We start from the raw sequence: 26,160 nt of genomic DNA, 5'->3' as shown, positions 1-26,160 counted from the left end.
TGCTCATTAACATGATTAGCCTTGATCCTTACATGAGTTTAAGGTTTCTCATGGAGATTATTGAGTAGACATATTTTGGATTCATGGGTTAAGGTAGATTAGGGTGATTAAGCTAGATCTAAGGTGTTTTAGTATAGATCCATCTTGATCCTTGCTAGTAGAGTGCTTTTAATGCAACTCTAGAGTTGGCCTCTCTAAAGTTGAGCTCTAGGCATTTCATACCCGGAAGGTGTTTGATGAAATGCCTGAACCAACTCACCTAAGCTTTTAACATTCTTTACCAAAGGAATTTGTTGTTAAAGGTGTTAAGATGGCTAGTAGACTTGAGATTAATGATTACTTAGATAACATTCAACCAAAGGAATTTCATGCTTGAGTTATCTAGGTAAATGAGCATTCATCTAGGGATAGAGTTTGTTTATTATTGTGTCTAGGCCTAAGGTAAATAGATTGATTGAAATTTGATACCTTTAGATTGAAACTTGATCACTTTATATCAATTATCCTTACCCATGAATCCATCCTTAGTATTTGAAAGTTCTTGCACTTATTTCTTGATTGGATTTGAGATCACCTTGTTTATATTTATAGGATATTAGCTTGTTACAAATCATCCATCTTCTTGTTTGCTTAGATTAGGAAAGCTTGTGTATTCTTGGTGTTATAGGTCACTAGTTCCTTGTGGATTCGATCCTAAAATGCTACAATGACATACCATTCGATTGTGGTATTGTTGGCACATTAGGTTAATTGGTGTGTGTGTAAACGCGTAATCAGGTACTAAACTAGTTCAATTTCAAAACACCAAATCAGAACAAAACAATGAATTTAAAAACCGAACCAAATACAAGCAAGAGAATGAAGGAGTATGCTGGTTTTATGGGCTAGAAATTGATCTAAACATTAAAATCCTAAGATTAGAAGATGGGCTTTATATGTGAGAAGATTTTTGAATATTAGCACACGCTTCCATGTTTAAGGTCCGTTAAAGGTCCAAACAAGGGGAAGTAATGAAATCTATTGTTGCGGTGATGAGGCAACTAGAATATTTAGCTCATGATTGCACAAAAAAAAAAAAAAAAAATTTAGCTCATGCAATACGTTGAACAACTTGCATCGCATCTACTACCCCTGCGTTTAATCAATCTAATTTCCAAGCCTCTAAACTTTGTTTAAGATTATAGGATAGACATAACAGCTTTTGTAACTACTAACTATTTGTCACGGGCACAAGCCGCGTAAGTTGGAATGAGCCGTGGAAAGAAACAGTGAATCTGCGCGGCAACCACGTGGCAGACATGCTATCAAGTGGGCATTGGATCTTTGTCTGTCTGGGTCCACCATCCGAGGGTCGTCAAAGACGTTAAAGTCAAACTGGCTAACTATTCGGTTCACACGGTCACATCCAATGAGACAAAAGGGTTAATTGCTAAACAATCATACTAGGACACACCACACCAAGGCACTTTCCTTCTGCCTTTAGTTTCGCTTTTGTCCTGGATTACCAAATTATCATCAACTCGTTCTAGAAAACAATATCTTTTACTGTCGATTATATATTTTAATTTTTCTAAAAAGGACTCAGTATGCCAGTATGCCATGTTCTATGTCCATTTAAGTAGAATTGTTAATTTTGTTCGTTTCCACAAATATCATTGAGATGAGAGTCTGTATTTTGTAAACTATTTCAAATAAGAAAACGTTGATATATTCTCTCAGCATGTTTAGAAATATTATTTGGAATAACAGACAAATATTTTCTTAAATAGCAATGCAAAACTTTTTTCTTCTCTAATTTCTTAAATATTGGAGTTATGTTCAGTCAGAAAAAAAAAAACTGGAGTAATGTAGATAATACGATTCTATAATGAGCCCAGGAACAGGATCCTTCATGGATTTAGTTTGTATTTTTATTCAAAATTCAAGAAACCATCACACATTCACACCACACACTGCTTGCACGAGTAATCAGTAACAAGCAGAGGGTAACACAGCAGTGTGCAAGGGTAATTGGTAACTAGGAAAATCTGTGTGTTTTTTTTCTTTCTAGATAGTACTAGTAGTCTGAAAATCTTTAGAACCAGTGTGATTAGTCACATACTTAAAAGTATTGTTTAATCTAAATCACAGTTATTGCTTGTAAATCTAAAATCCGATTGGTAATTCAAAAAATCATACTACCATGGTTAACCGACCAGAGTCTATGCTTGACTTCCAAGTCACATGATCAATTTAGTATTTCATTAAAACCTAAGTGAGCCGAGCCTAGCCTCGCTCCCACACCAGCTACAATTCTACATCGAGAACAACAATGTTGACGTCAGATCCAACGGCTGAGAGCGACCGAACACCCTATCTTTTCTTACTTCATCATATCTGTCTTCGTAGTACCAAAAAGAAACAATATATAAATAACAAATACTAAAACGTAACGATAAAGAGAGAAAGAGAAGCTCGAAAACTGATAAAAAAAAAGAAGAAGAAGGAGAGAGGCAGGAGACTGATCCACCATTAATGCCACCACTACCCAACGGCAACGCCTTTTCTCACACTCTCTCATGTTGAGACTTGAGAACCAATAGAATAAAAAGGTGAGTATGAAGAACATGGTTGGTCAAAATACTTTTGTGTGGATAAAAATTGTGCAAAATCTTTTCTTTTCACATTATGATATCTTTTCCAGCTTCTACTTGATTAAAAGTTTGTACCTTTTTATTGTCTCAAGTGTGATATATAGCTGGAGATTGCTTAAAGGTTCCCATTTTTGGTTCTCTCTACAGAATCACCACACAATCATGGGGGCTTGCTTGAGTGCTCAGGTCAAAGCTGAGAGCCCAGGTAAAACACATTTACTTGCCTTTGTCTCATCTTAAACTATAAGACTTGCTTACATTCCCTCTGTGGATGCAAAGGTTCTTAGATTTGCTCTGTTTTCACCTGAAAGTGTTAGACTTTGCTCTGTTTTTGCCTGAAAGTGTTAGACTTTGCTCTGTTTTCTTTGGTGGGTTTTGTAGGGGCGAGTCCAAAGTTCAAAGATACTGGTAGTCTTGGGAGTAAGGGTTCATCTGTGTCTGTAAGACCAACCCCTCGAACTGAGGGAGAGATCTTACAGTCTCCAAACCTCAAGAGTTTCAGCTTTGCAGAGCTCAAATCCGCAACTAGGAACTTCAGACCAGACAGTGTGCTTGGTGAAGGTGGATTCGGTTGTGTCTTCAAAGGATGGATTGATGAGAAGTCTCTCACGGCAACAAAACCAGGCACTGGTTTGGTTATTGCTGTTAAAAAGCTTAACCAAGATGGTTGGCAAGGTCACCAGGAGTGGCTGGTATAAATTAAAATCCTAAATAATAAATAATAAATAATAAATAAACTAACTTTTGGTTTATTGTTATTCATGATGATGGTTATATGATTTTGCAGGCTGAAGTGAATTACCTAGGCCAGTTCTCTCATGGACACCTTGTGAAGCTGATCGGTTATTGCCTAGAGGATGAGCACCGTCTTCTCGTTTACGAGTTCATGCCACGTGGTAGCCTAGAGAATCATCTTTTCAGGAGTATGTCTTCCTTATTCTTAATGACTCTTATGGCTTTGTTTGTGATGTTTATGAATATTTTTGTGTCACAGGGGGTTTGTATTTCCAATCGTTATCTTGGAAACTTAGGTTGAAAGTTGCTCTTGGTGCTGCAAAGGGACTTGCTTTCCTTCACAGCTCCGAGACAAGAGTGATATACAGAGACTTCAAGACTTCTAACATCCTTCTTGATTCGGTATTTTAAGTTTTTTTTTCACTCATTTGTTTATTGTGAAAATTTCAAGCTTTATGATAAAAGACCGTATCTTGGATGGTTGCAGGAGTATAACGCAAAGCTCTCTGATTTTGGGTTGGCTAAGGATGGGCCAGTAGGAGATGAAAGTCACGTCTCTACACGTGTCATGGGTACACATGGATATGCAGCTCCTGAGTACCTCGCAACCGGTACGTGTCAAGTTCTTTCTTTTCTGGTCAAATCTTTTTTTCTTTGGTTGGCTTTGTCTTGCGAGTGTTTAAAAAATTGGTTTAGGCCTAGGTTTTGTCTTGTGAGTGTTTAAAAAATTGGATCTAAATAAATTTTTCTAGACAATTTATTTTGAAAAATCGATCTAGACTTTGAAAAAAATGATTTAGTCTAAACAATAATTTTCATTGCATATAAAGCGTCTAACCACTGTCTAGCTAATTAACCACTTTTGCATTTTTTCTTAGGTCATCTAACAACAAAGAGTGATGTCTATAGCTTCGGGGTTGTACTTCTGGAGCTGTTGTCTGGTCGTCGAGCCATGGACAGAAACAGACCATCGGGAGAGCGGAACCTTGTGGAGTGGGCTAAACCATACCTTGCCAACAAAAGAAAGATATTCAGAGTAGTTGATAATCGTCTTCAGGACCAGTACTCTATGGAAGAAGCATGTAAAGTGGCTACTCTGTCTCTGAGGTGTCTTACTACAGAGATTAAGCTTAGACCAGATATGAAAGAAGTGGTTTCTCAACTTGAGCATATTCAGTCTCTAAATGCTTCTAGAGGAGGAAACGTGGATAGGACAGAGAGAAGAGTGCGTAGGAGAAGTGACAGTGTTGTTACCAAAAAACCTGATGCAGGTTTTGTTAGGCAGACCGCTGTGGGCTGTACAGTTGTCGCTTATCCTCGCCCATCTGCTTCGCCGCTGTATGTCTGAAGAGTAATAACACGTCTGTGTTCTTGCTTAAGCTTTTGCAGAACATGTAAGTTCCTATATTATGTCATGTCTTGGATTTGGTTGTACACTTGTCTGTTAGTGCAAGAATTCAGTTCATAATACAGTCCATCTCTGCTTACAGGACAACAAACAATTAATTTTGATCTTTGTAACATGAGGTTACATTGACACATGGATAAGTTAGCTTCCATATATGCTTTTTATTGATATCTTCTGCTCCTATGTTCCCGAAAGTAAGATTTTTTAAAGTTTTCACTTTTAGTAAAAATATAATAAATATTATATAATTTAATTTACAATTTATTTTTTAATACAATTTTTAATAACCATCTACCAATAAAATTTAATCTATTCACAATTATTTTTTTTCAAAAGTATACAAAAGTACCTTTAAAATATATAAAATCTATTTTTGTGGAACAAGAATAAACTCCATAAAATCTTTATTTCGGAAACTGAGGGAGTATTTGTTAGGAGTATATTCTCTTCAATTACATAAAGAAAATGAGAATCGGTTAATATTTCCAGTAAACTAGGTTGGACGATAGGAATGAACACATGCACGAAGCTTCGAAAGAAAAATGTTGTGACACAATAAGCAACGAAAAAAAATGAACGTAGCAAGTGAAGACTAACGTGCCTTGGGGTTCACATCAGTACCAAAGCTCTAGTTAATTTCGAGGGCTCTTGTTGCGTCTCTGTTTCTTGTTCTCTTGTTTTCAGATATGAGACGCTCCTTTACTTTAGCCCACGATCACGAACTACATGTGACATATTTGGTCTTTCTAAAGAAGACGGATTGATTCACGCATGTCAAAGCTAATTCAAGAAAGTGATGAGCCTATTTTAAATCATATGAACTGTTCTCAACATCTGAGCATGCAATATAAGTTAGCTCATATCAGTTTGTACATAGTACCAGGTCCATCCAATATGTGATATTAGTTTTAGTTTATATTGATAATTTTAATTACCTATGAAAATTCCGAGACTTCATAAACCTTTTGAAATCTTGTAAAAGTTTCCAAAAAGCTTTCAGAATTTTTCTGAAAACTCTTATAACTTTTCTGAAATTTTTGATAATTCTTGTTATATATATATATAGTTACGATTTATGAACAACATTCATCAACTAAAAATTTTCTTGTGTTTGGACGATAACAATTTCTTTAAAACCGGGGAAAATACTAGTTGTTATTTTCCAAAAAATAGATTTAAACAAATTAAGTATCGCAAATTCAACTATATATCCCTTATTTTTAACATTTGCCGTTACTCTGGCAACATCATGACTGGGCCTTTCTATAATCTAATGATGTATTAGAAAAAGACTAGAAAGTCTTGAAAACAAAGAGTCTAAAAGGCGAAATGGTTAATCGCGAGCACGATCTGAATTAATTTATTTATATTGATATTCGTTTTATTAAAAATGACTCAAACACTACAAGAAAACATCGGTATTCTGACGGACATTCCGACGGAAAATGAAATCCTCGGAATTTCCCGAGGAATTTCCTCGGAATATACCGACGGAATTCCGAGGAAACATCAATCCGTCGGAATATTCCGAGGAAATTCCGACGAACTAGTGATCGATCGATGCGTTTTTGGACATATACCCATCGATCGATCACATTGTTACGCTTTGGTCCATCATAGTGATCGATCGATGCGTTTTTGGACATAAATACATCGATCGATCCGTTTATAAAAAAACATTCGAGATTTTGAAACCCCAAACACTAGTTCCTCAGAATTTCCTCGGAATATTCCGAGGAAATTCCGAGGAACACTTGATATCCTTGATCGATCGATGGGATGATCTCATCGATCGATCACATTGTTACGCTTTGGTCCATCATAGTGATCGATCGATGCGTTTTTGGACATAAATACATCGATCGATCCGTTTATAAAAAAACATTCGAGATTTTGAAACCCCAAACACTAGTTCCTCAGAATTTCCTCGGAATATTCCGAGGAAATTCCGAGGAACACTTGATATCCTTGATCGATCGATGGGATAATCTCATCGATCGATCACATTGTTACGCTTTGGTCCATCTTAGTGATCGATCGATGCGTTTTTGGACATAAATACATCGATCGATCCGTTTATAAAAAAACATTCGAGATTTTGAAACCCCAAACACTAGTTCCTCAGAATTTCCTCGGAATATTCCGAGGAAATTCTGAGGAAGAAAAGGGTTTCCTCGGAATTCCCTCGGAATATTCCGAGGAAATTCCGAGGAAATAGGGTTTTTAAACCGAAAACAACGTTTTGCGGTTTGAATAACACCTATATAACCCTTATTAAGTGTCTTACGTTCATTATGAAGTCAAAAATTTGTTCATTACCCTATAATAAACACTTTTCCGATTGTATGAACGAAATCTCCACAACATAAGAGAAACACTTATACACTTTAATGAACGGTAAAGGGAATACTTACAATTCGTTTTGAAATTTGTTATTTCATGGTTTATGCTCATCTATACAAATAATCTTCAATGGTATGCATTACAATTGTATAAGAAATGAAATACGGCAAAAAAAATTGATGTTTTGAAACCCCAAACACTAGTTCCTCGGTATTTCCTCGGAATATTCCGAGGAAATTCCGAGGAACAATATAAATTAATAGAAATACATGCACAGGATATTCTTTTTCCTCGAATTAATGAAAATATTCCGAGGAAATTCCGACGGATATTTAAGTGGCCGTCGGAATTTCCTCGGAATATTTTCATTTAACCGGGCAAACAAGCCGCCAAATATTTCGCGAAAATTAAAATTGAAAATACTGAGGGAATTCCGACGGAAAATATCCGTCAGACCCAAGGTTTTATAAACTCGAACCGCATCTTCTTCCCCATTTCTCTCTTCTTCCCCATTTCTCTCTTCTTCCTCTCCGGCGATCTCTCTCTCCTTCCGGCGTTCTCCACCTTCTCTCGCGACGATCTCTCCGGCGAATCCTTTCCATTCCTTTACAAATCATGTAAGAACCTTATCCCACTCTCTTAGGTCCTATTTGTTAGGTTTTTAAGTAGATTTGATGATTTTAGAAGTTTTTTGATAGATTTTTGTTAGGGTGATTGGGTAGGATTGTGATTTGTTGTGTAATAGGTTTAGAATTGTGATTTGGTTGTGTTGAATTGATTTAGAATTTTTTTTATAAATTGTTTATTATTTTTGTATTTACAAAACGTTTATATAAATTCGATTTTACAAAACGTTTTTGTATATAAATTCGATTTTTGGATTTATAAAAGATGATTTCATATTTATAAAAATATTTATATTTATTAAAACTAATTTTGCATTTATAAAACATTTTTTTTTATTTATAAACACTATTTTTTTTATTTTTTTATTTATAAAAACTATTTTTAAATATACAATACGTTCTTTGTATATAAATTCGTTTTTTGGATTTATAAAAGATGATTTCATATTTTAAAATTAATTTTGTATTTATAAAACATTTTTTGATTTATAAACACTATTTTATTATTTTTTGTATTTATAAATACTATTTTGTATTTATAAAAAGATGATTTCATATCTATAAAAATATTTATATTTATTAAAACTAATTTTGTATTTATAAAACATTTTTTTTATTTATAAACACTATTTTATTATTTTTTGTATTTATAAAAACTATTTTGTATTTATAAAAAGATGATTTCATATTTATAAAAATATTTATATTTATTAAAACTAATTTTGTATTTATAAAACATTTTTTTATTTATAAAAACTATTTTATTATTTTTTGTATTTTAAATATGTTTTCTATTTCAATTTTAATTTTATATTTTTGAATTTCAATTTAAAAAAATAAATTTATAATTTTTTTTTTGAATTTTGGAAATATTCCGAGGAAGTGTATCCCTCGGAATATTCCGACGACATATTCCTCGGAATATTCCGAGGAATTTCCGACGAAAAAAGTCCTCGGAATATTCCGAGGAAATGAATTTCCTCGGAATTCCGTCGGAAATTTCCGAGGGATTTCCGAGGAAAGATGAATTTCCGAGGAGTTATTTCCGAGGACTTTTTTCGTCGGTATGTCGTCGGAATAGCGTTATTCCGACGACATACCGACGATTTTTTCCCTCAGTATGCTGCTGTTTTCTTGTAGTGAAATGTCAACTTAGATCGGATAAACCATAGCATTGACTATCTAGGGTTTCTTTTCCCATTTTTTAACAACATTATCACCTTGATTTCTCAGTTTCAGTGATCATTCAGAGCGCATAACATTCAGAGCGCATAACATCCGGAGCGAACAGAAGGAGCGGCCCTGGTAGAATCAAATGTTACATGCAACTACAAGTGCTGTGATATATGCTCAAGCTCAACAATGAATATGGTATAAACGAAAATGATGTAGCCCATATATATATACTTTTTAATATATTAATTACCACATCAAACTTACTATCAAAACAAACGTCTACTTAAAGAGTACTTCATTGCTTGACTGATTTAGGGGTGTTCAATCCGGATATCGGTTCGGTTTAGGTTCGGTTTTTTCGGTTTTCGGTATTTCGGTTAGTAAAATATAACTATCATTTTAAATCTATATTTACTTCGGTTCGGTTCGGTTTATATACCGTCGGTTTTCAGTTTATTCAGTTTTATACCAAAAAACATAATTATTTAGTTTGAGATCATATTATATGATTTTTAGAGTCATATTGTCAACACAGTCATTTATTAAAAATATATTACATGTTCAAATAAATGAACAAAAAAGTAAAAATGCTTCTACCATCAAATAAAATAATCAAATCTATAACTAAAATCAAAGCTTGAAATTTTGAAAATAAAAATATGAAACAAAACAGAAACATGAAAGAAAAGTTTTTTCACTCTTCCATATTTAGTGTTCATTAAAGTCATGTTTTTTCAATTGAACAAGAAACTCTGTTTATTTACAAATAAGAAAAAAGTTGTGAATTTTTTTCATTAATTATTGTAAGACTTAGAAAATAAGATGTCTGAATTGCGATGTATTGTTATTTACATGTTTCTACTTTTAATCGGTTTTGTTCGGTTTATTCGGTTATATACCAAACCATATCCAAATCCTACGGTTTTATAAAATTATATCCATTCGGTTTATATGGTATATACCAAAACCAAACCATATTGTTTATTTCGGTTCGGTTCGGTTCGGTACGGTTCGGTTTTACCATATTAAAGAGCCCTAATTTATATAGAAAATTGTACGACCAAAAACTGTTTTTGTAGATTTATTACCAAACTTATCGGAAAACAATACGCCTACACGAACGAGATTAAATTCACCTCTCCTCTCCTGTTATTACCGATCAAAATACCACCTAGATAATAATAAAATAGATTAATTTTATTTAAAAAAATCTGAAATAATTGAAAAAAAATTATAACGCCAATTTTAATAATGCTAACGCCACTAACTAAACCTTAAACTTTAAATCTATACCCTAAACCCCAAACTCAAATCCTAAACCCTAAACCCAAACCCTATATCCTAAACCCAAATCCTAAATCTTAAACCCAAACCGTAAACCCTAAACCATAAACCAAAACCCCATATCATAAACTCAAATCATAGACTCTAAACTCAAACCATATATCCAAACCTAATCCCTACACCCTAAACTCAAATTGTAAACCCTGAACTCAAATCCTATATCCTAAAGGTTTGGATTAATGTTGATGTTGTTTCTTTAGGGTTTAAGATTTGGGTCTAGAGTCTAGGTTTGGGTTTAGGATCTAGGGTTTGAGTTTAAGGTCTATGGTTTGAGTTTAGAGTTTACGGTTTGGGTTTAAGATATAGGGTTTGGGTTTAGAGTTTGAGTTTAGAATTTAGGGTTTAGGGTTTAGATTTAAGGTTTAAGGTTTAGAATTTAAGATTTAGGGTTTAGTTAGTGGCGTTAGCGTCATTAAAATGAGAGAAATTACCTAGAATGACTCAAATCATACACGTAATTACTAGATTAACTCATAAACTTTTTGTAATTATTAGACTAAAGCACATGGCAACCGAAAATACCAAAAAACCAGTCTCTCTTTCATTTTTTCACGAGATTGCCATCAGAAATTATTAACAGGAAAATGTTTTTTTTTTATAAAGAAAAACAAAACCTTTTGATCAAGACTGGAGAAAGTCGTCTCCTTCGTTTGCGACAACACCAAATCGGACACCTCTCTTTCACTTCCGCCTCCGACAACTTCTTCTCTGCCAGAGCCGCCTTCCATTTCGTCACCTCCACCCGAATCGCCATCGTCTCTGTAAGACAAGAGGAACCCTGAATCCGATTTCACCTCTGTCTCCGCCTTTAAATCGAAGAGACGAAACAATTGCTCGTTTTCAACCAAGAGTGATTTCAAGGTAAAATCCCGTGTCTTTCTTTAACCCTCAATCGATTTTCAGAGCTTTAACCCTCAATCGATTTTTAGGGATTGTGTTCTGTTAATGAAAGTATCGTGCTTTGAATGAGTAAAACTATGTGTCTTCTAGATCTTGAACTTGAAGTTACTACTTGTTTCGTGTCTTCTTTGCTTGTTCGATGTTTGTATTAGAAAATGATTATATAGATCTTTGGTTGGCTTCATAGGGTGTGATAGTTTTGCAGGGATGGAGACCATACATGAGCGTTGTGGCCAGTTTACCGACAACCCCGTTCTTCTAAATTGACCAGGATAGGCTAGTCTGATCTTTATAAATTTATACAATTATACCTTGCATCAAGCTCTGTACACTATGCGGATATTCACTTACTCTGCATTCATATGTGCCTCTTTCTGGTCGGGCAAGCGCTTGGACTTTCAACAGAGTGGTCTCATCATCCTCTGTATTCTCCTGGTTAGACGAACAAATAAACCAAATCAGTTGCTTGTGTTTCTGAGTTTGCTCTTTCTCAAGAATATATGTTGTGCAATAATACGTGTGAAAACAGGAGGATTAGAGGTTCTGGATGGTGTGGAGAAAGTATTGGTTGGTACTTGAGTCGGGATGGATTACGCATTACCTCAACATGTCAATGCCTTATGGAGATTTTCCATTGCAGACACTCCAGGGATAAGTTCTCCTAAGAACAACCTTAGGCCTCTCTGAGTTCAACCCAATACTCTTTAACTTTGCTTCTTGTTCTCTGTAAATAGACATCTACATGTTTGCACTCTTTAGTGTATGTATAGTGTTTATTTAGAAGTGGAAATACCGTTAAGGTATTGGGTGGAAAGTGGAAGTCGGTTATTAAATACTTCGTCGGTTATTAAATTCTCGACAAATTGTAAACCTGAGACAAATCGATAAAGAACAAATTTCTCAACCGTTTGATTGAGTTGTTCATGAACAATGCTATTATTTGCAGCTTTAACCTGTAAACAAGATGAAGAATGAGAACAAAACATTATAGGTACAATTAGGTTTCAACGTTAACACGGTTTGGCCTTTTGACCATTAGTATTGTTTGACCGACCCAAACAAATCATTTCCTCCGTACCTCAACAAGCAAAATCATTCCTTCGTAACAAGATGTATTTTTTTTTATAAAAGTGATACATGTAAATCATTCTCTGTGTAACGTAACAAGATGATCTTATATAAATGGTGCATGCGATATTTTTTTCTATTGACTTGTGCATGTCAGAAGTTAACGTCAATTTCAAAAATTTAAACATAATTCTGATTTTAGTTACACTAGAAATAAACCGGATTTGAAACTAAAGAAAACCAAATTTAATTCAAAATTAAACTAAGTTTGGTTTATTCAAACCCGGATTTCCTTATAAAAATCTGCCCCTTCATAAATAAAAAAATCTGACATAGAAATTTAAGTCTAACACAAAACTCTACAATTTATAATAAATCTGTTACCTCGTTTGGTAGATTTATCCTTAAAAATCTGTTTTCAACTTAAATCGAACAAACAACTCTGTCGTATAAACAAATCTGCCATTTTAAAGAAAATCTGACACCACTCTCTTGACAGATTTTATTTTCTAAACCGATTTAATTAGCAGAGTTAATATCCGGCAGATTTATTTTTTTGAAAATAAATGTGCCAGCGATCAATTATTAATGGCACTTTTGTAATTCTGTTTTTTGATATAACTATGGAGAAGGGTAATTTCGACCAGAAAAATATTCTAATAAATTTATAAAAATATGAGTTATTTTAGTAATAATCCAATAAATTTGTGTCACTTTAGTAAACTTCCCTTAAAATAAGCATCATTATCTTTTTTCAATTATTTTAGATTTCTTTTTAAAAAAATAATGTATTTTATTCTTAATTTATGTGGCATTTTGATTGGTAATAAGAAGGGAGGTGAATTTAATGGTTAACCTTAGGGGTCAACGTAAGTTTTGTTCTTTTTCATATATTGTTGATTAATGATTGAATTTTTTTTTCTTCTTGAAAATATTATAGGCTGGATGACGAAGAAAAGAGAGGCGTGAATCTCTTCTTCTATATAGCTGATGAAAGTGGCAAAGTTCTAAATTTAGGGCTTCAAGGCAGTTCTACCCTGGTTTGCGGTTCACGTGAAGTAGATGTAGGAAACTGGCAGTTGCACTTAAAGTCAGAGGTAGCTTTTTCCTTAATTTGTAGTGGTCTTCAGAGATCATAGGATTCTAGTTACTTCCTTCGCTGGAAACAAGTGTTCTAACTGTTTTAGCTTCTCCTTATTTGCAGACTCCTGGTCTCGTAAGTCATTATTGCGGGTTCAAGACGGCCAACTCTGTCAATCTATCTGATCTTGTTCAGAAAAACCTGACTGTTAGTGATATTCTCAATTTTGCAGGTCTTTCATATATATATATACTATTGTAAAGACCACATGTGCTTACATGCCTCTCGGCTAGTATATTTTCAGGAAAATATGTTTGGGCAAGTTAAACTCTCTGACACTGCGGAGGATGATTCCAACGTTTATGTTTTTCAGGTAAAACAGTCTTTATCAAGATATATATATACATGGTTATTTAAGAATAAAACCATCCCACATTTACTCATATGGATCCTATGATTTAACTGTTGCCATGCAGATTTCCACTATGAGCCAGTTCTCTACTATAGATATTGCCTTCATATCTGGGATAGATGAAAAAACTGCCGATATGGAGGATCGTACAAACACTCTTACAGGTTTTTCAAGCCTGGCACCTTCGAGCATATATTGATGTTATGATAGTGATGGATTGATTGATGACATTTTCCTAAACACAATAAACTTTTGTATAATCATTTTAATTTTGTTGTGTGCACTTGTATATTATTATGCATATCTATTTTGATTAGCTATAGTAATGATATTAGTTATCCGGTGCATTTTCCTAACTTTCCATTTTCAATCCATGTAGGTTCGCAACTCACTACTCTACTTGCAGAGAAACATGTAGCATTTGATGAAAAATTCAGGGAATGCTTCAACCTTTCTGAAGAGGTTTGATTCTACTCATAAGTTTCTTAGCGCTAGCGTTATATAGTCAATGATTTAGTGTAAATATGCCAATCTCTGTGATCATGTGATTCTAGAATGACGCTAAAACTTTGGAAGTTGGTAAAGCTGCCATTGGGAACATGCTTGGAGGCATTGGTTACCTCTATGGTCAATCAAAAGTATATTACCATAAAAGTAAGCATCATTTCTTGCACTATTGGCCAGCTGAGCTGTACACAGCAGTTCCATGCCGATCCAAACTTCCATGGGGACAATTGTCGGATGAAGGTTTCCATCAAATGTTGATCTGGTTCGTTGATATCATGACTAAAATATCTTAATAAAGTCTTTTAAATCATCCTGTGGAGTGCTCATGTGTGAGGTTGATTTAGGCGTTGGGATTTCCGCATAACCTTGGACATTGTTGGACACTGGTTAGACCTAATGAACGTGGAAGGATGGATTCCACGTGAGCAAATATTGGGCCTTGAAGCTCTAAGGTTGTTATATATATAGTGCTTATCAATAATGTTTCTATTTACTTATCAGTATGTATATCTAATAACAAGAGTTTCTAACTGCACTAAGATTAAGCACGACCACGTTCAGTACCCGGATGTTGTCAATCCACCTACACTACTTTTGGTGTTATGTGGTAATAAGTTTTTCTTATGTTATTGATTTCATTCTGTTCCTTAAACAAACTTAATATTTCACCAAGATTGATAGTGTTCCACCTAGCTAAGATGCTTCCAGTTTGAGAGGATGAGAACAAGGTTTCAAGATTGAATCAAACTCCATGTTGACATTTTCTTGTTTTTTTTCTTACTCTTTTTCGAAGATCTGATAATTAATTGGGATAGACGAAAAGAAATTTAACGACGAAGAAAGCGCAGAAATCGTGTCGTTCCTAGAAGCATGGTTCCAGTGGTTATACACTTCCCAAAAATGTAATAACATGGACGCCTTTAAATTTTTGTGTTACGTGTTTCTAGCGTTTACTATTTTTTTTTTGATAAGTATGTGAATTTTCATTAATGAATAATGATACATGAGATATATTTGATTGTTTGACAAAAAAATATATATATACTCCCTCCGTTTCATGTTAAGTGTCGTTTTAGAAAAAAAATTTCGTTACAAAATAAATGTTGTTTTCGATTTTCAATGCAAAATTTATTAATTTTATGCAAAATTTATTTTTCTATTGGTTGAAATATGGTTAGGTGTATAGGTAATAGTGTTTTTTTTAGAAAATGTACAAAATTAATTGTTTTCTTAATCCGTGTGCCGAAACCTAAAACGACACTTATAATGAAACAGAGGGAGTATTTGATTTTGAAGAATCAAAACCTATTGCACCTAAGATAAGCTAATAAAGCAAGGGTCTAGCATTTATTATTATATATTAGCTTAAGATGTCAACCGTTTAACCTAATCAATATGGTGTTTCTTATGACCAGGGAAGAAGGAAGGAAGTTTCTATTGGCGTGGCAGAGACAGTACAACAGTACAACACTCGTGTAATGTTTCTTGATTTTTAGTGAAAAATCTTAAGTTTCATTGAAACTGAATGAACTTGTGCATGTCTTATATACTCGAGGTCCTTCAATGTGGGATTCTTTACATATGTTGCTTTAATTAGCTCTTTCACAAATTCCTGCAGACTGTCGCCTCGGGCATGGATGATTATCCTTGGGCTTCGCACCCAAGTGACGATGAGATGCATGTTGACCTCAGATGTTGGATCTATCTTGCAGCAGATTGCATGAAGTTCATCACAACTTTTCTACAGAGAAAAAAAAACGGTTATAATTAATAACATAGACTACATATTCTCTAATGGTCACATGTTTTTTGACCTTAAAACAATTGAATGCTGCAGGAGGAAGATTACAGCTCAATTGTCCATCAGCTTTCAGATTTCGATGATCTGAATAAGGTTTACTTTCTTATTATTTCCTAAGAAAATGTCACTTATATATAACTTTTTCTTCGAACCACCTTCACATCTAATTCCTTTTAATAGATGCACTATGACCGTGATCATAAGACTTACCTTGACTTCGGTAATCACGCAGAAAAGGTAAAAAAAATCTTGTATGAATCACCCCATAGAAAATCCTATATATTTATATAACAGAAACTTTCATGATAGAAAACTAAATATGAAGATTTATTATATATTTGATTCACCAGGTTCGGTTAGTCATCGATGTTGGGAGAGGGATAAGGGTGACAAATGAGGAGCCAGAGCTAAAAAAGGTTCCTCACGTTGGTTATGCCAGCTTATTTCCCTTCATGTCTAAAATCATCCCACCTGTGAGTTATATATTGTTCATCAATATCTATATTTATCTTTAAGGAAGAAATACCTAAAATTTCACAGTCTTTGGGCTTGGTGAAGCATTCTGAAATCCTCGAGCAACAGCTTGATCTCATTTCGAGTAACGAACTGGTATGTAGTGACTACGGACTTCTTTCACTTGCCAAGACAAGGTGAGTCTTTAATTGATACCAAGCTCTCTCATTACTCAAGCCTCTTCTTTGGTGGTTTGGTGAAACAAAACCAGAATAAAGCAGATTCATAGCTTTGTTATTATCATATCTTCAATGCAGCTCTTCGTACATGACACCGAACTCTCTGATGAACCAACCACCATGTTGGAGAGGTCCCATATGGATGAATATCAACTACATGATTCTTGCCTCGCTCAAACATTACTCTTCAGGTACATTAAGTTTTTTTTTTCAGTTCACAAGAAAAACCTTTTATATACCCATTCAAAAATTACCTTGCAGTGGAAGGACCGTACAGCGACAAGGCAAGAGATATTTATGTGAAACTAAGGAACAATTTGATAAGGTATATATGCATACTTGTCAGTTGTTAAGACTAATCAATTTAAGACAAAATATTTGACGATGTGTAAATATATATGGCCTTATCTATATGTGTTGTTGATATGTATAGTAACGTGGTTGGGGAATATGACAAGACGAGATACATCTGGGAACGTTATGATCAAACAAAAGGAACTGGAGAAGGTGGACGTAACTTCACTGGATGGTCTGCACTTATCCTCTTGATCATGACCGAGGACTACCCTCGTCTTCAAAAGCGCTCTTGGCTATCAAACCCGGCTCACGTTTCCGAAATAAAATAAGGCATATGTCCTACTTGTTCTACTAGAGTTTCTATTACCTGATTTAAGAAACTCTGTAATATTTCCATTTCTATATTTTCTTATTTCCAGTGTTTTTTTTTTCTTTTACAAATAAGAATGAGAGCTCGTTTGTGAGACTCATCCTAAAACGAGTGAGTTGAGTTTAAGGGTGAGAAACTTAGTTCTCTTGTGTGTGTTCTGTTTCTGTTCCTGTTATTTTTCTTCAATAAAGAGAGACCTGGGTTTTACTTCTTGTGTTTCTGTTCTTGTCATGCATTACAAACTTGTAGCTTCACGTAGTAAATTTCAGCCAGGTAGATCGGTCGATCTTGGTGAAACAGATCGGTCGATCTACGGTAGGTATTGTCCGGTTTAATTTCACTTAGTTTAAACCGGAAAACACCCATACAAACACCCAACTCGCGAAAATTCGATCAAAACACTCATAATTTCATCTTCCTCTCCTCTCAAACTCTCTCAAACCTCTCAAGAACAACCAATTCGATTTCATTCATTTCTCATCCGATTTTTGTAATTCTTGGTGCTAAACTCATTAGTTTTTCAAGCTCTATCCATTTCTACCATCAGTTTTCATCAAGACACAGGTATGACTCTCTAAATTTGGAATCTAAAATCGCCCTAGGGTTAGATGTAGAGGAATCTCCGAATTCTAAATGGAATGGCATCTAGGATGGTTTGTTTGTGATGATTATACTCATGGGTTACCTTGATTGCCAATTTCGTGGGTTGAATTGGGATTTTAGAGAAATAATTTCCAATGGTCATAATGTTGATAAAAGTTCAAATTAAAACTGAAATTCTAATTGTTTGAATGAAATGCTTGAATATTCATGATGATTAACACTTTGCAGCATGATTTCTTTAAGCAATTATGAATTTGGAACTGAAAAATAAAAATTTTAATTTTGGACTTTAATTGAAAAACGAAAATTGGAATGGTGTTTGATGTGTTATTTTGAGTTTTGAGAAGAGATGTGTGCTAAGTTTTTACATGTTTAGGGGATTGATCAGAATTGATTTTATAAGAGTGTTTTTCTATTTGTCTCTTACTTGGGTCTTGATGAATTAATTTTGCAGATAATGCCTAAGAGACAGAAGAAGCATGGTGAGCATGGGAGCTCCTCGGTACAGACTGCTAGGCTCAGCACAAATGGCAATTTCCGAAAGACGGATAGGTCTCATCCTGCGAATCGAGAGATAGCCCAGCAGTGGGATATATATGATGATGATTTCTACGAGCAGATGAGGGGAGTGGAAATATGTCCGTCGCGCTTCGCTCACAGAGACACTACAGATGCATTGGGGATAACCGAGGATATGGGAAGACAGAACCCGCTGCAGTGACAAAAGATGAGCTAGCTCTTCTATTCATCGGGGCTGGACACCTATGGCCTCAGGGCGCAGACATTACCTATGTTAGCGGGAAGGACATAAACATAGGAGCTGTGATCGCGGAGAAGCTTGCGTACTTCAAAGTTTCAGACACGAAGAGATGTGGGTTTGGAGCGGTTATCACACAGATCTTAAGGCAATGTGGAGTGTTTCTTCCACCTATTGACAGAGTGGTGGATAAGAAGGGGATGCATCAGAACTTTTTCGACATGAGAGCACTCATTAGCAGCCACTACCTCACCGGCCCTTGGCGAGGTAGCATCGACAAGTCAGCCCCTCATATCTACCAGTTCCAGGACCCACAAGGGAGAGAGCAATTTGTCAAACTACCCGATACCGCCATCACCGAGCTGACTGATCCAGGTGCCCTCATATTTCTACCACCGCCTGCATCTCTCTGCACCAGACCCGCGACACTGAAGAAGAAAGGAGTCGCATCATCATCGACACACCAGCAGGCACCACATGATGATATAGAGGAGGAACCGGAAGATGAGGAAAGTCTTTTCCCCACGGATTTCACTCCGTATATGCTGCCACCAGCACCTCCCGCTACTGCATCCGCTGCTGAGATCAACGCTTGGTCCATCAAGAGCCATCAAACCAACAACTCCATACTGCTGAAGATGTGGAAGGGAATCTGCAACATTAAGAAGGGATGCGCATCACAGCCAGCTGTTTCTGGAGATAGCGATGACGACTCAGGCGCTCACGACACCGCTGCTGGACCTGAGGCAGCGGAGGACTCTGGTGATGATGGAGCATTGGAGAGGCGCTCAAAGAGGCGAACTGACCGCAACGCCTGATCGGTAATCTCTCTTGGAATTATTTTCACACCGAGACGGTGTGAAGTAAGTCTGGGGGAGGATGCTACTTATGTACCATATTGCTATTATTTATTTTTTTTTTTTTTTTTAAAAAACACAATCAAATCCGATAAAGTAAGAAGAAAAAAAAAAGAAATAATAGCAATATGGTACATAAGTAGCATCCTCCCCCAGACTTACTTCACACCGTCTCGGTGTGAAAATAATTCCAAGAGAGATTACCGATCAGGCGTTGCGGTCAGTGCGCCTCTTCGAGCGCCTCTCCAATGCTCCATCATCATCAGAGTCCTCCGCTGCCTCAGGTCCAGCAGCGGTGTCGTGAGTGCCTGAGTCGTCATCGCTATCTCCAGAAACAGCTGGCTGTGATGCGCATCCCTTCTTAATGTTGCAGATTCCCTTCCACATCTTCAGCAGTATGGAGTTGTTGGTTTGATGGCTCTTGATGGACCAAGCGTTGATCTGAGCAGCGGATGCAGTAGCGGGAGGTGCTGGTGGCAGCATATACGGAGTGAAATCCGTGGGGAAAAGACTTTCCTCATCTTCCGGTTCCTCCTCTATATCATCATGTGGTGCCTGCTGGTGTGTCGATGATGATGCGACTCCTTTCTTCTTCAGTGTCGCGGGTCTGGTGCAGAGAGATGCAGGCGGTGGTAGAAATATGAGGGCACCTGGATCAGTCAGCTCGGTGATGGCTGTATCGGGTAGTTTGACAAATTGCTCTCTCCCTTGTGGGTCCTGGAACTGGTAGATATGAGGGGCTGACTTGTCGATGCTACCTCGCCAAGGGCCGGTGAGGTAGTGGCTGCTAATGAGTGCTCTCATGTCGAAAAAGTTCTGATGCATCCCCTTCTTATCCACCACTCTGTCAATAGGTGGAAGAAACACTCCACATTGCCTTAAGATCTGTGTGATAACCGCTCCAAACCCACATCTCTTCGTGTCTGAAACTTTGAAGTACGCAAGCTTCTCCGCGATCACAGCTCCTATGTTTATGTCCTTCCCGCTAACATAGGTAATGTCTGCGCCCTGAGGCCATAGGTGTCCAGCCCCGATGAATAGAAGAGCTAGCTCATCTTTTGTCACTGCAGCGGGTTCTGTCTTCCCATATCCTCGGTCATCCCCAATGCATCTGTAGTGTCTCTGTGAGCGAAGCGCGACGGACATATTTCCACTCCCCTCATCTGCTCGTAGAAATCATCATCATGTATATCCCACTGCTGGGCTATCTCTCGATTCGCAGGATGAGACCTATCCGTCTTTCGGAAATTGCCCTTTGTGCTGAGCCTAGCAGTCTGTACCGAGGAGCTCCCATGCTCACCCTGCTTCTTCTGTTTCTTAGTCATTATCTGCAAAATTAATTCATCAAGACCCAAGTAAGAGACAAATAGAAAAACACTCTTATAAAATCAATTCTGATCAATCCCCTAAACATGTAAAAATTTAGCACACATCTCTTCTCAAAACTCAAAATAACACATCAAACACCATTCCAATTTTCGTTTTTCAATTAAAGTCCAAAATTAAAATTTTTATTTTTCAGTTCCAAATTCATAATTGCTTAAAGAAATCATGCTGCAAAGTGTTAATCATCAAGAATATTCAAGCATTTCATTCAAACAATTAGAATTTCAGTTTTAATTTGAACTTTTATCAACATTATGACCATTGGAAATTATTTCTCTAAAATCCCAATTCAACCCACGAAATTGGCAATCAAGGTAACCCATGAGTATAATCATCACAAACAAACCATCCTAGATGCCATTCCATTTAGAATTCAGAGATTCCTCTACATCTAACCCTAGGGCGATTTTAGATTCCAAATTTAGAGAGTCATACCTGTGTCTTGATGAAAACTGATGGTAGAAATGGATAGAGCTTGAAAAACTAATGAGTTTAGCACCAAGAATTACAAAAATCGGATGAGAAATGAATGAAATCGAATTGGTTGTTCTTGAGAGGTTTGAGAGAGTTTGAGAGGAGAGGAAGATGAAATTATGAGTGTTTTGATCGAATTTTCGCGAGTTGGGTGTTTGTATGGGTGTTTTCCGGTTTAAACTAAGTGAAATTAAACCGGATAATACCTACCTTAGATCGACCGATCTGTTTCACCCGGATCAACCGATCTGTTTCATGCGATCGACCGATCTGTTTCACCCGGATCGACCGATCTGTTACTGAGATCGACCGTTCTGTTTAACCTGGATCGACCGATCTGTTACTGATCGTGATACATGCCTGAAAATCATCTAAAAACACAACCAAAAATCAATTCACACAAGAAAATATAATCACAAAAGAGAAAGAAAATCAAACCATGTGGGTTGCCTCCCACTCAGCGCTTGTTTAAAGTCGCGAGCTTGACTATTTTGTTGTCCTTAGGCGAGATCGGGTTCCGATAAAGGAATGTTGGTTCCTTCTTCGGGTTTTGCATCTGTGAAGTAAGGTTTTAGCCTCTGCCCATTGACTGTGAACTTCCTCCCATTCTCTTCCAAGACAACAGCTCCATAAGGTCTAACCTCTGTGATGGTGAAAGGTCTGGACCAACGAGACTTAAGCTTTCCAGGAAATAGCTTGAGTCTAGAGTTGAACAGAAGGACTTTGTCTCCAGCAGTGAAGTCTCTCGGGATTATCTTTCTATCATGCAACGCCTTAGTTCTTTCCTTGTAGATTTTGGTGTTCTCATAGGCGTTCAACTGAATCTCGTCCAGCTCGTTCAACTGAACCATCCTCCTTTCTGCAGCGGTTTTAATGTCGAAGTTCATCAACTTCGTTGCCCAAAAACCACTGTACTCCAATTCCACAGGTAGGTGACAAGACTTTCCATAGACCAGATTAAAAGGAGTGGTGCCCAAGGGAGTCTTGTAGGCGGTTCTATACGCCCATAAGGCGTCATCAAGCTTCACAGCCCAGTCTTTCCTTGTTTTGCCTACAGCTTTCTCCAAAATCCCCTTGATTTCTCGGTTCGATATTTCAACCTGCCCACTTGTCTGAGGATGATAAGGTGTAGCTACCTTATGCTTTACTCCATGTTTCTTCAGCAGTTTATCGAACGTCTTGTTGATGAAGTGAGAGCCTCCATCACTAATAACCACTCTCGGGATCCCGAATCTTGGAAAAATGACTGTCTTGAACATTTTCTTGACAACACTAGAGTCATTTGTCTTGCTGGCTACTGCTTCCACCCATTTGGAGACATAATCAACCGCGACCAGGATGTACTCATTTCCATAAGAAGATGGGAAAGGGCCCATAAAATCAATTCCCCATACATCAAAAACTTCAACTTCAAGGATAAAATTTTGGGGCATCTCATTTCTCTTACTGATGTTGCCCTTTCGCTGACATGCATCACACTTTGAGACAAACTCATGGGCGTCTCTGAAAAGTGTAGGCCACCAGTAACCAGCCTGCAGGACCTTAGAAACCGTCTTGAATGTTGCAAAATGGCCTGCGTATTCTGAACTGTGGCAGTGGAAAAGAATCTCTTGCATCTCATTCTCCAGAACACATCTCCTGAATAAACCATCTGAGCATCTCTTGTAGAGGAAGGGATCATCCCAGTAGTAGTGGTTCACATCTCTCATGAACTTCTTTCTTTCATACCCCTTCAGGTTCGGTGGTTCAATTCCCGCACATAGGTAGTTTGCAAAGTCTGCAAACCATGGGAGATCATCCTGAATTTGTCTCATGACACAGCAATCAGCCTGATCCAAATACTCATCTTCCAGCAAGGTGATCACATAGACATTCTCCTCGGGTAATGTATCATCCAGTGGTGTTTCAGCTTCCACTCTCATTCGGGAAAGATGATCTGCCACTCCATTTTCTGCTCCTCTCTTGTCTCTGATCTCAATATCAAACTCCTGTAGCAGTAAGATCCACCTTAAGAGTCTCGGTTTAGCATCTTTTTTCGTCATCAGGTACTTCAAGGCTGCATGATCTGTGTGCACAATTACTTTCGAGCCCACCAAATAGGACCTGAACTTCTCGAAAGCATAAACTACTGCCAGAAACTCCTTCTCAGTGGTAGCATACTTGATTTGAGTATCATCAAGCGTTCGGCTGGCATAATAGATCACATGGAGTTTCTTGTCTTTTCTCTGCCCCAAAACAGCTCCAATCGCGTAATCACTTGCGTCACACATTATTTCAAATGGCAAGTCCCAATCCGGTGGCTGCACAATGGGAGCACTGACTAGAGACTTCTTGAGAATCTGAAACGCAGCGAGGCAGTCAGCATCAAAAACAAACTTCGCTTCTTTGCACAGCAGACGGGTGAGTGGCCTCGCTATCATAGAGAAGTCTTTGATAAACCTCCTGTAGAAACCGGCATGTCCCAGAAAACTCCGAATATCCCTCACTGTCCTAGGAGGCTGTAGGCTGGTCATAACTTCAATCTTTGCTTTGTCAACCTCGATACCCTGCTCTGATATCCTGTGACCCAAAACGATGCCATCTTTCACCATGAAATGGCACTTCTCCCAATTTAGCACCAAGTTCTTCTCCTCACATCTTTCCAGCACCTTGCACAGATTAGCAAGGCAGTCGGTAAATGAAGAACCGTAGACTGAGAAATCGTCCATAAAAACCTCCATAATGTCCTCAATAAGATCAGTAAAGATCGACATCATGCATCTCTGGAAAGTGGCAGGAGCATTGCACAATCCGAAGGGCATTCTCCTGTAGGCAAAAGTACCGTATGGACAGGTGAATGTTGTCTTCTCTTGGTCCTCTGGATGAATGGGTATCTGAAAGAACCCGGAGTAGCCATCGAGAAAACAGTAGTAGGGGTGGTTGGCTAGTCTTTCCAGCATCTGGTCAATGAAAGGAAGTGGGAAGTGGTCCTTCCTTGTGGCTGAGTTTAGCTTCCTGTAGTCAATGCACATCCTATGCCCTGTGACTGTTCTGGTAGGAATCAGCTCAGCCTTCTCATTTGTGATGACAGTGATGCCACCCTTCTTAGGAACCACATGAACCGGGCTCACCCAAGTGCTGTCTGAAATTGGGTAGATCACCCCTGCACTCAACAGCTTTAGAATCTCCTTTTTCACAACTTCCATCAGTTTGGGATTCAGTCTTCGCTGGTGCTCTATGGACGTCTTTGACTCATCCTCCAAGTGAATCTTGTGCATGCAAAGATCTGGAGAAATACCTGTAATATCATCCAAAGAGTACCCCAATGCTTTTCTATACTTTCGCAATTTTGAAAGAAGCAAAGCGGTCTCCACATTATTCAGGTTAGCACAAATAATAACAGGATATGTGGAATTCGGTCCCAAGAATGCATACCTCAGCCCAGCTGGGAGGGCTTTAAGTTCCACCTTTGGAGCATTCTCCTCACTCCAATCTGGTTGGGAGGATGACGGTTTGACGGTTTTATCGGTGCCTGAGTCTTCAAGGCTGACATAGGCGACATGCTTCTCAATCGGTGAGGCTGAATCCAAAATCTCAGAAAATCCAACCACTTCTTGGTTCATGAACCCGAACTCACTCTCCCTTTGGGTCAATGCGACTTGTAGAGGATCATCAGTGTGCAACTCTTCATCCATTTCCTCCACCAGTTCAGTCAATGTATCAACCCAGAAAGTCTGTCCATCAATAGTCGGATTTTTCAGCACCTTCTCCACATTGTATCTCATCGCCATGTCTCCTAGACGTAAGTCTATATGCCCATTCTGTACATCAATCATGGCTCCAGCAGTAGCTAAAAACGGTCTGCCCAAAATGAGAGGATCTTTAGGTTCCTCTTCCAGCTCCAGAACTACAAAATCGGTAAGCACATATCCCTTTCCAACACCAACAGGGATGTTTTCTAGTACACCGACTGGTCTTCGCACTGATCGGTCAGCAAGGACCAAGGAGACCCTTGTAGGTTTGTAGTTCGTCATGCCTAGCCTCTCAGAGACAGAGAAAGGCATTAGGCTCACTCCTGAACCCAGATCGCAGAGACTCCTCTCAAAGGTAAGTGATCCAATGCGGCATGGTAGAACAAATGCTCCGGGATCTTCACGCTTTTTAGGCATGACATTTTGTAGAACTGCGCTACATTCCTCATTGAGCATCAACACACCACGCTCTAGGCTCATCTTATCGGTAAGAATCTCCTTCATGTACCTTTTAAGAGAAGGTACCATCTTCACCGCTTCAACGAATGGCAATCTCACATGTAACTCCCCAACAAGGTTCTTTAGCTTCTCGTACTCACGTTCTTTGATCTTCTGCCTTGGTCTGGATGGGTATGGAGCCTTAGGAACATAAGCAGGAGGCGCCACATACACCTCTTCAGGTTCAGAGGAATTTGGCTTTGTTGACACGGGATCGGTCGATCCAGAAGGACCGGATCGATCGATCTCCTTCCCCTTGGATCGGTCGATCTGTTCCTGAGATCGGTCGATCTCTTCCTCATTCGATCCCTCAATCATTTTTCCACTCCTAAGTGTTATAGCATTCACAAACTCCTTGGAATTCGTCTCTGACTTCCCTGGTAGAAATCCAGGTGCTGTTCTGCTGCTGGAGGCGGTTTGAGCAACTTGCTTTTCCAAAACTTTCAAATGGGTGTTCAAAG

At 37.6% G+C, this 26,160-nt stretch overlaps 2 protein-coding genes across 3 annotated transcripts; both read left to right on the top strand.

Annotated features, from left to right (window-relative positions):
* The first annotated feature begins 1,570 nt into the window (after positions 1-1,570).
* Positions 1,571-4,948, top strand: LOC125575574 (probable serine/threonine-protein kinase PBL9). 2 transcript variants are annotated; one of them, XM_048757875.1, is made up of 7 exons: positions 1,571-2,591; positions 2,781-2,838; positions 3,015-3,325; positions 3,421-3,556; positions 3,628-3,770; positions 3,856-3,979; positions 4,247-4,948. In XM_048757875.1, exons 2-7 carry the CDS (start codon positions 2,796-2,798, stop codon positions 4,714-4,716), a joined length of 1,227 nt encoding a protein of 408 aa, XP_048613832.1. In that variant the 5' UTR covers positions 1,571-2,591; positions 2,781-2,795; the 3' UTR covers positions 4,717-4,948. The 2 variants fall into 2 exon arrangements, with proteins under 2 accessions (XP_048613832.1, XP_048613831.1); XM_048757874.1 differs by having other exon boundaries at positions 2,726-2,838.
* Positions 4,949-9,908: 4,960 nt separating this feature from the next.
* On the top strand, positions 9,909-17,603 carry LOC106413559 (mannosyl-oligosaccharide glucosidase GCS1). Its single transcript, XM_048756669.1, has 14 exons — positions 9,909-13,687; positions 13,791-13,890; positions 14,106-14,188; positions 14,281-14,495; positions 14,578-14,685; positions 15,649-15,706; positions 15,852-15,914; positions 16,071-16,127; positions 16,215-16,271; positions 16,385-16,463; positions 16,513-16,684; positions 16,805-16,917; positions 16,988-17,051; positions 17,160-17,603. Exons 1-14 carry the CDS (start codon positions 13,583-13,585, stop codon positions 17,350-17,352), a joined length of 1,467 nt encoding a protein of 488 aa, XP_048612626.1. The 5' UTR covers positions 9,909-13,582; the 3' UTR covers positions 17,353-17,603.
* Positions 17,604-26,160: the final 8,557 nt, after the last annotated feature.

The sequence above is a fragment of the Brassica napus genome, chromosome C5, assembly GCF_020379485.1.
Source record: "Brassica napus cultivar Da-Ae chromosome C5, Da-Ae, whole genome shotgun sequence".
NCBI classification, from domain to species: domain Eukaryota; kingdom Viridiplantae; phylum Streptophyta; class Magnoliopsida; order Brassicales; family Brassicaceae; genus Brassica; species Brassica napus.
This window is presented reverse-complemented; position numbering and strand designations above follow the sequence as displayed.

Excerpts from the sequence above, each read along its gene's own strand:
- LOC106413559 (XM_048756669.1), top strand. The coding sequence starts at position 13,583 with ATGTGCTTACATGCCTCTCGGCTAGTATATTTTCAGGAAAATATGTTT. Across the intron at positions 15,707-15,851 it reads AGTACAACAGTACAACACTC|ACTGTCGCCTCGGGCATGGA; the intron begins GTGTAATGTTTC and ends AAATTCCTGCAG. Across the intron at positions 16,918-16,987 it reads GCTCAAACATTACTCTTCAG|TGGAAGGACCGTACAGCGAC; the intron begins GTACATTAAGTT and ends ATTACCTTGCAG.
- LOC125575574 (XM_048757875.1), top strand. The coding sequence starts at position 2,796 with ATGGGGGCTTGCTTGAGTGCTCAGGTCAAAGCTGAGAGCCCAG. Across the intron at positions 3,326-3,420 it reads AAGGTCACCAGGAGTGGCTG|GCTGAAGTGAATTACCTAGG; the intron begins GTATAAATTAAA and ends ATGATTTTGCAG. Across the intron at positions 3,980-4,246 it reads TCCTGAGTACCTCGCAACCG|GTCATCTAACAACAAAGAGT; the intron begins GTACGTGTCAAG and ends ATTTTTTCTTAG.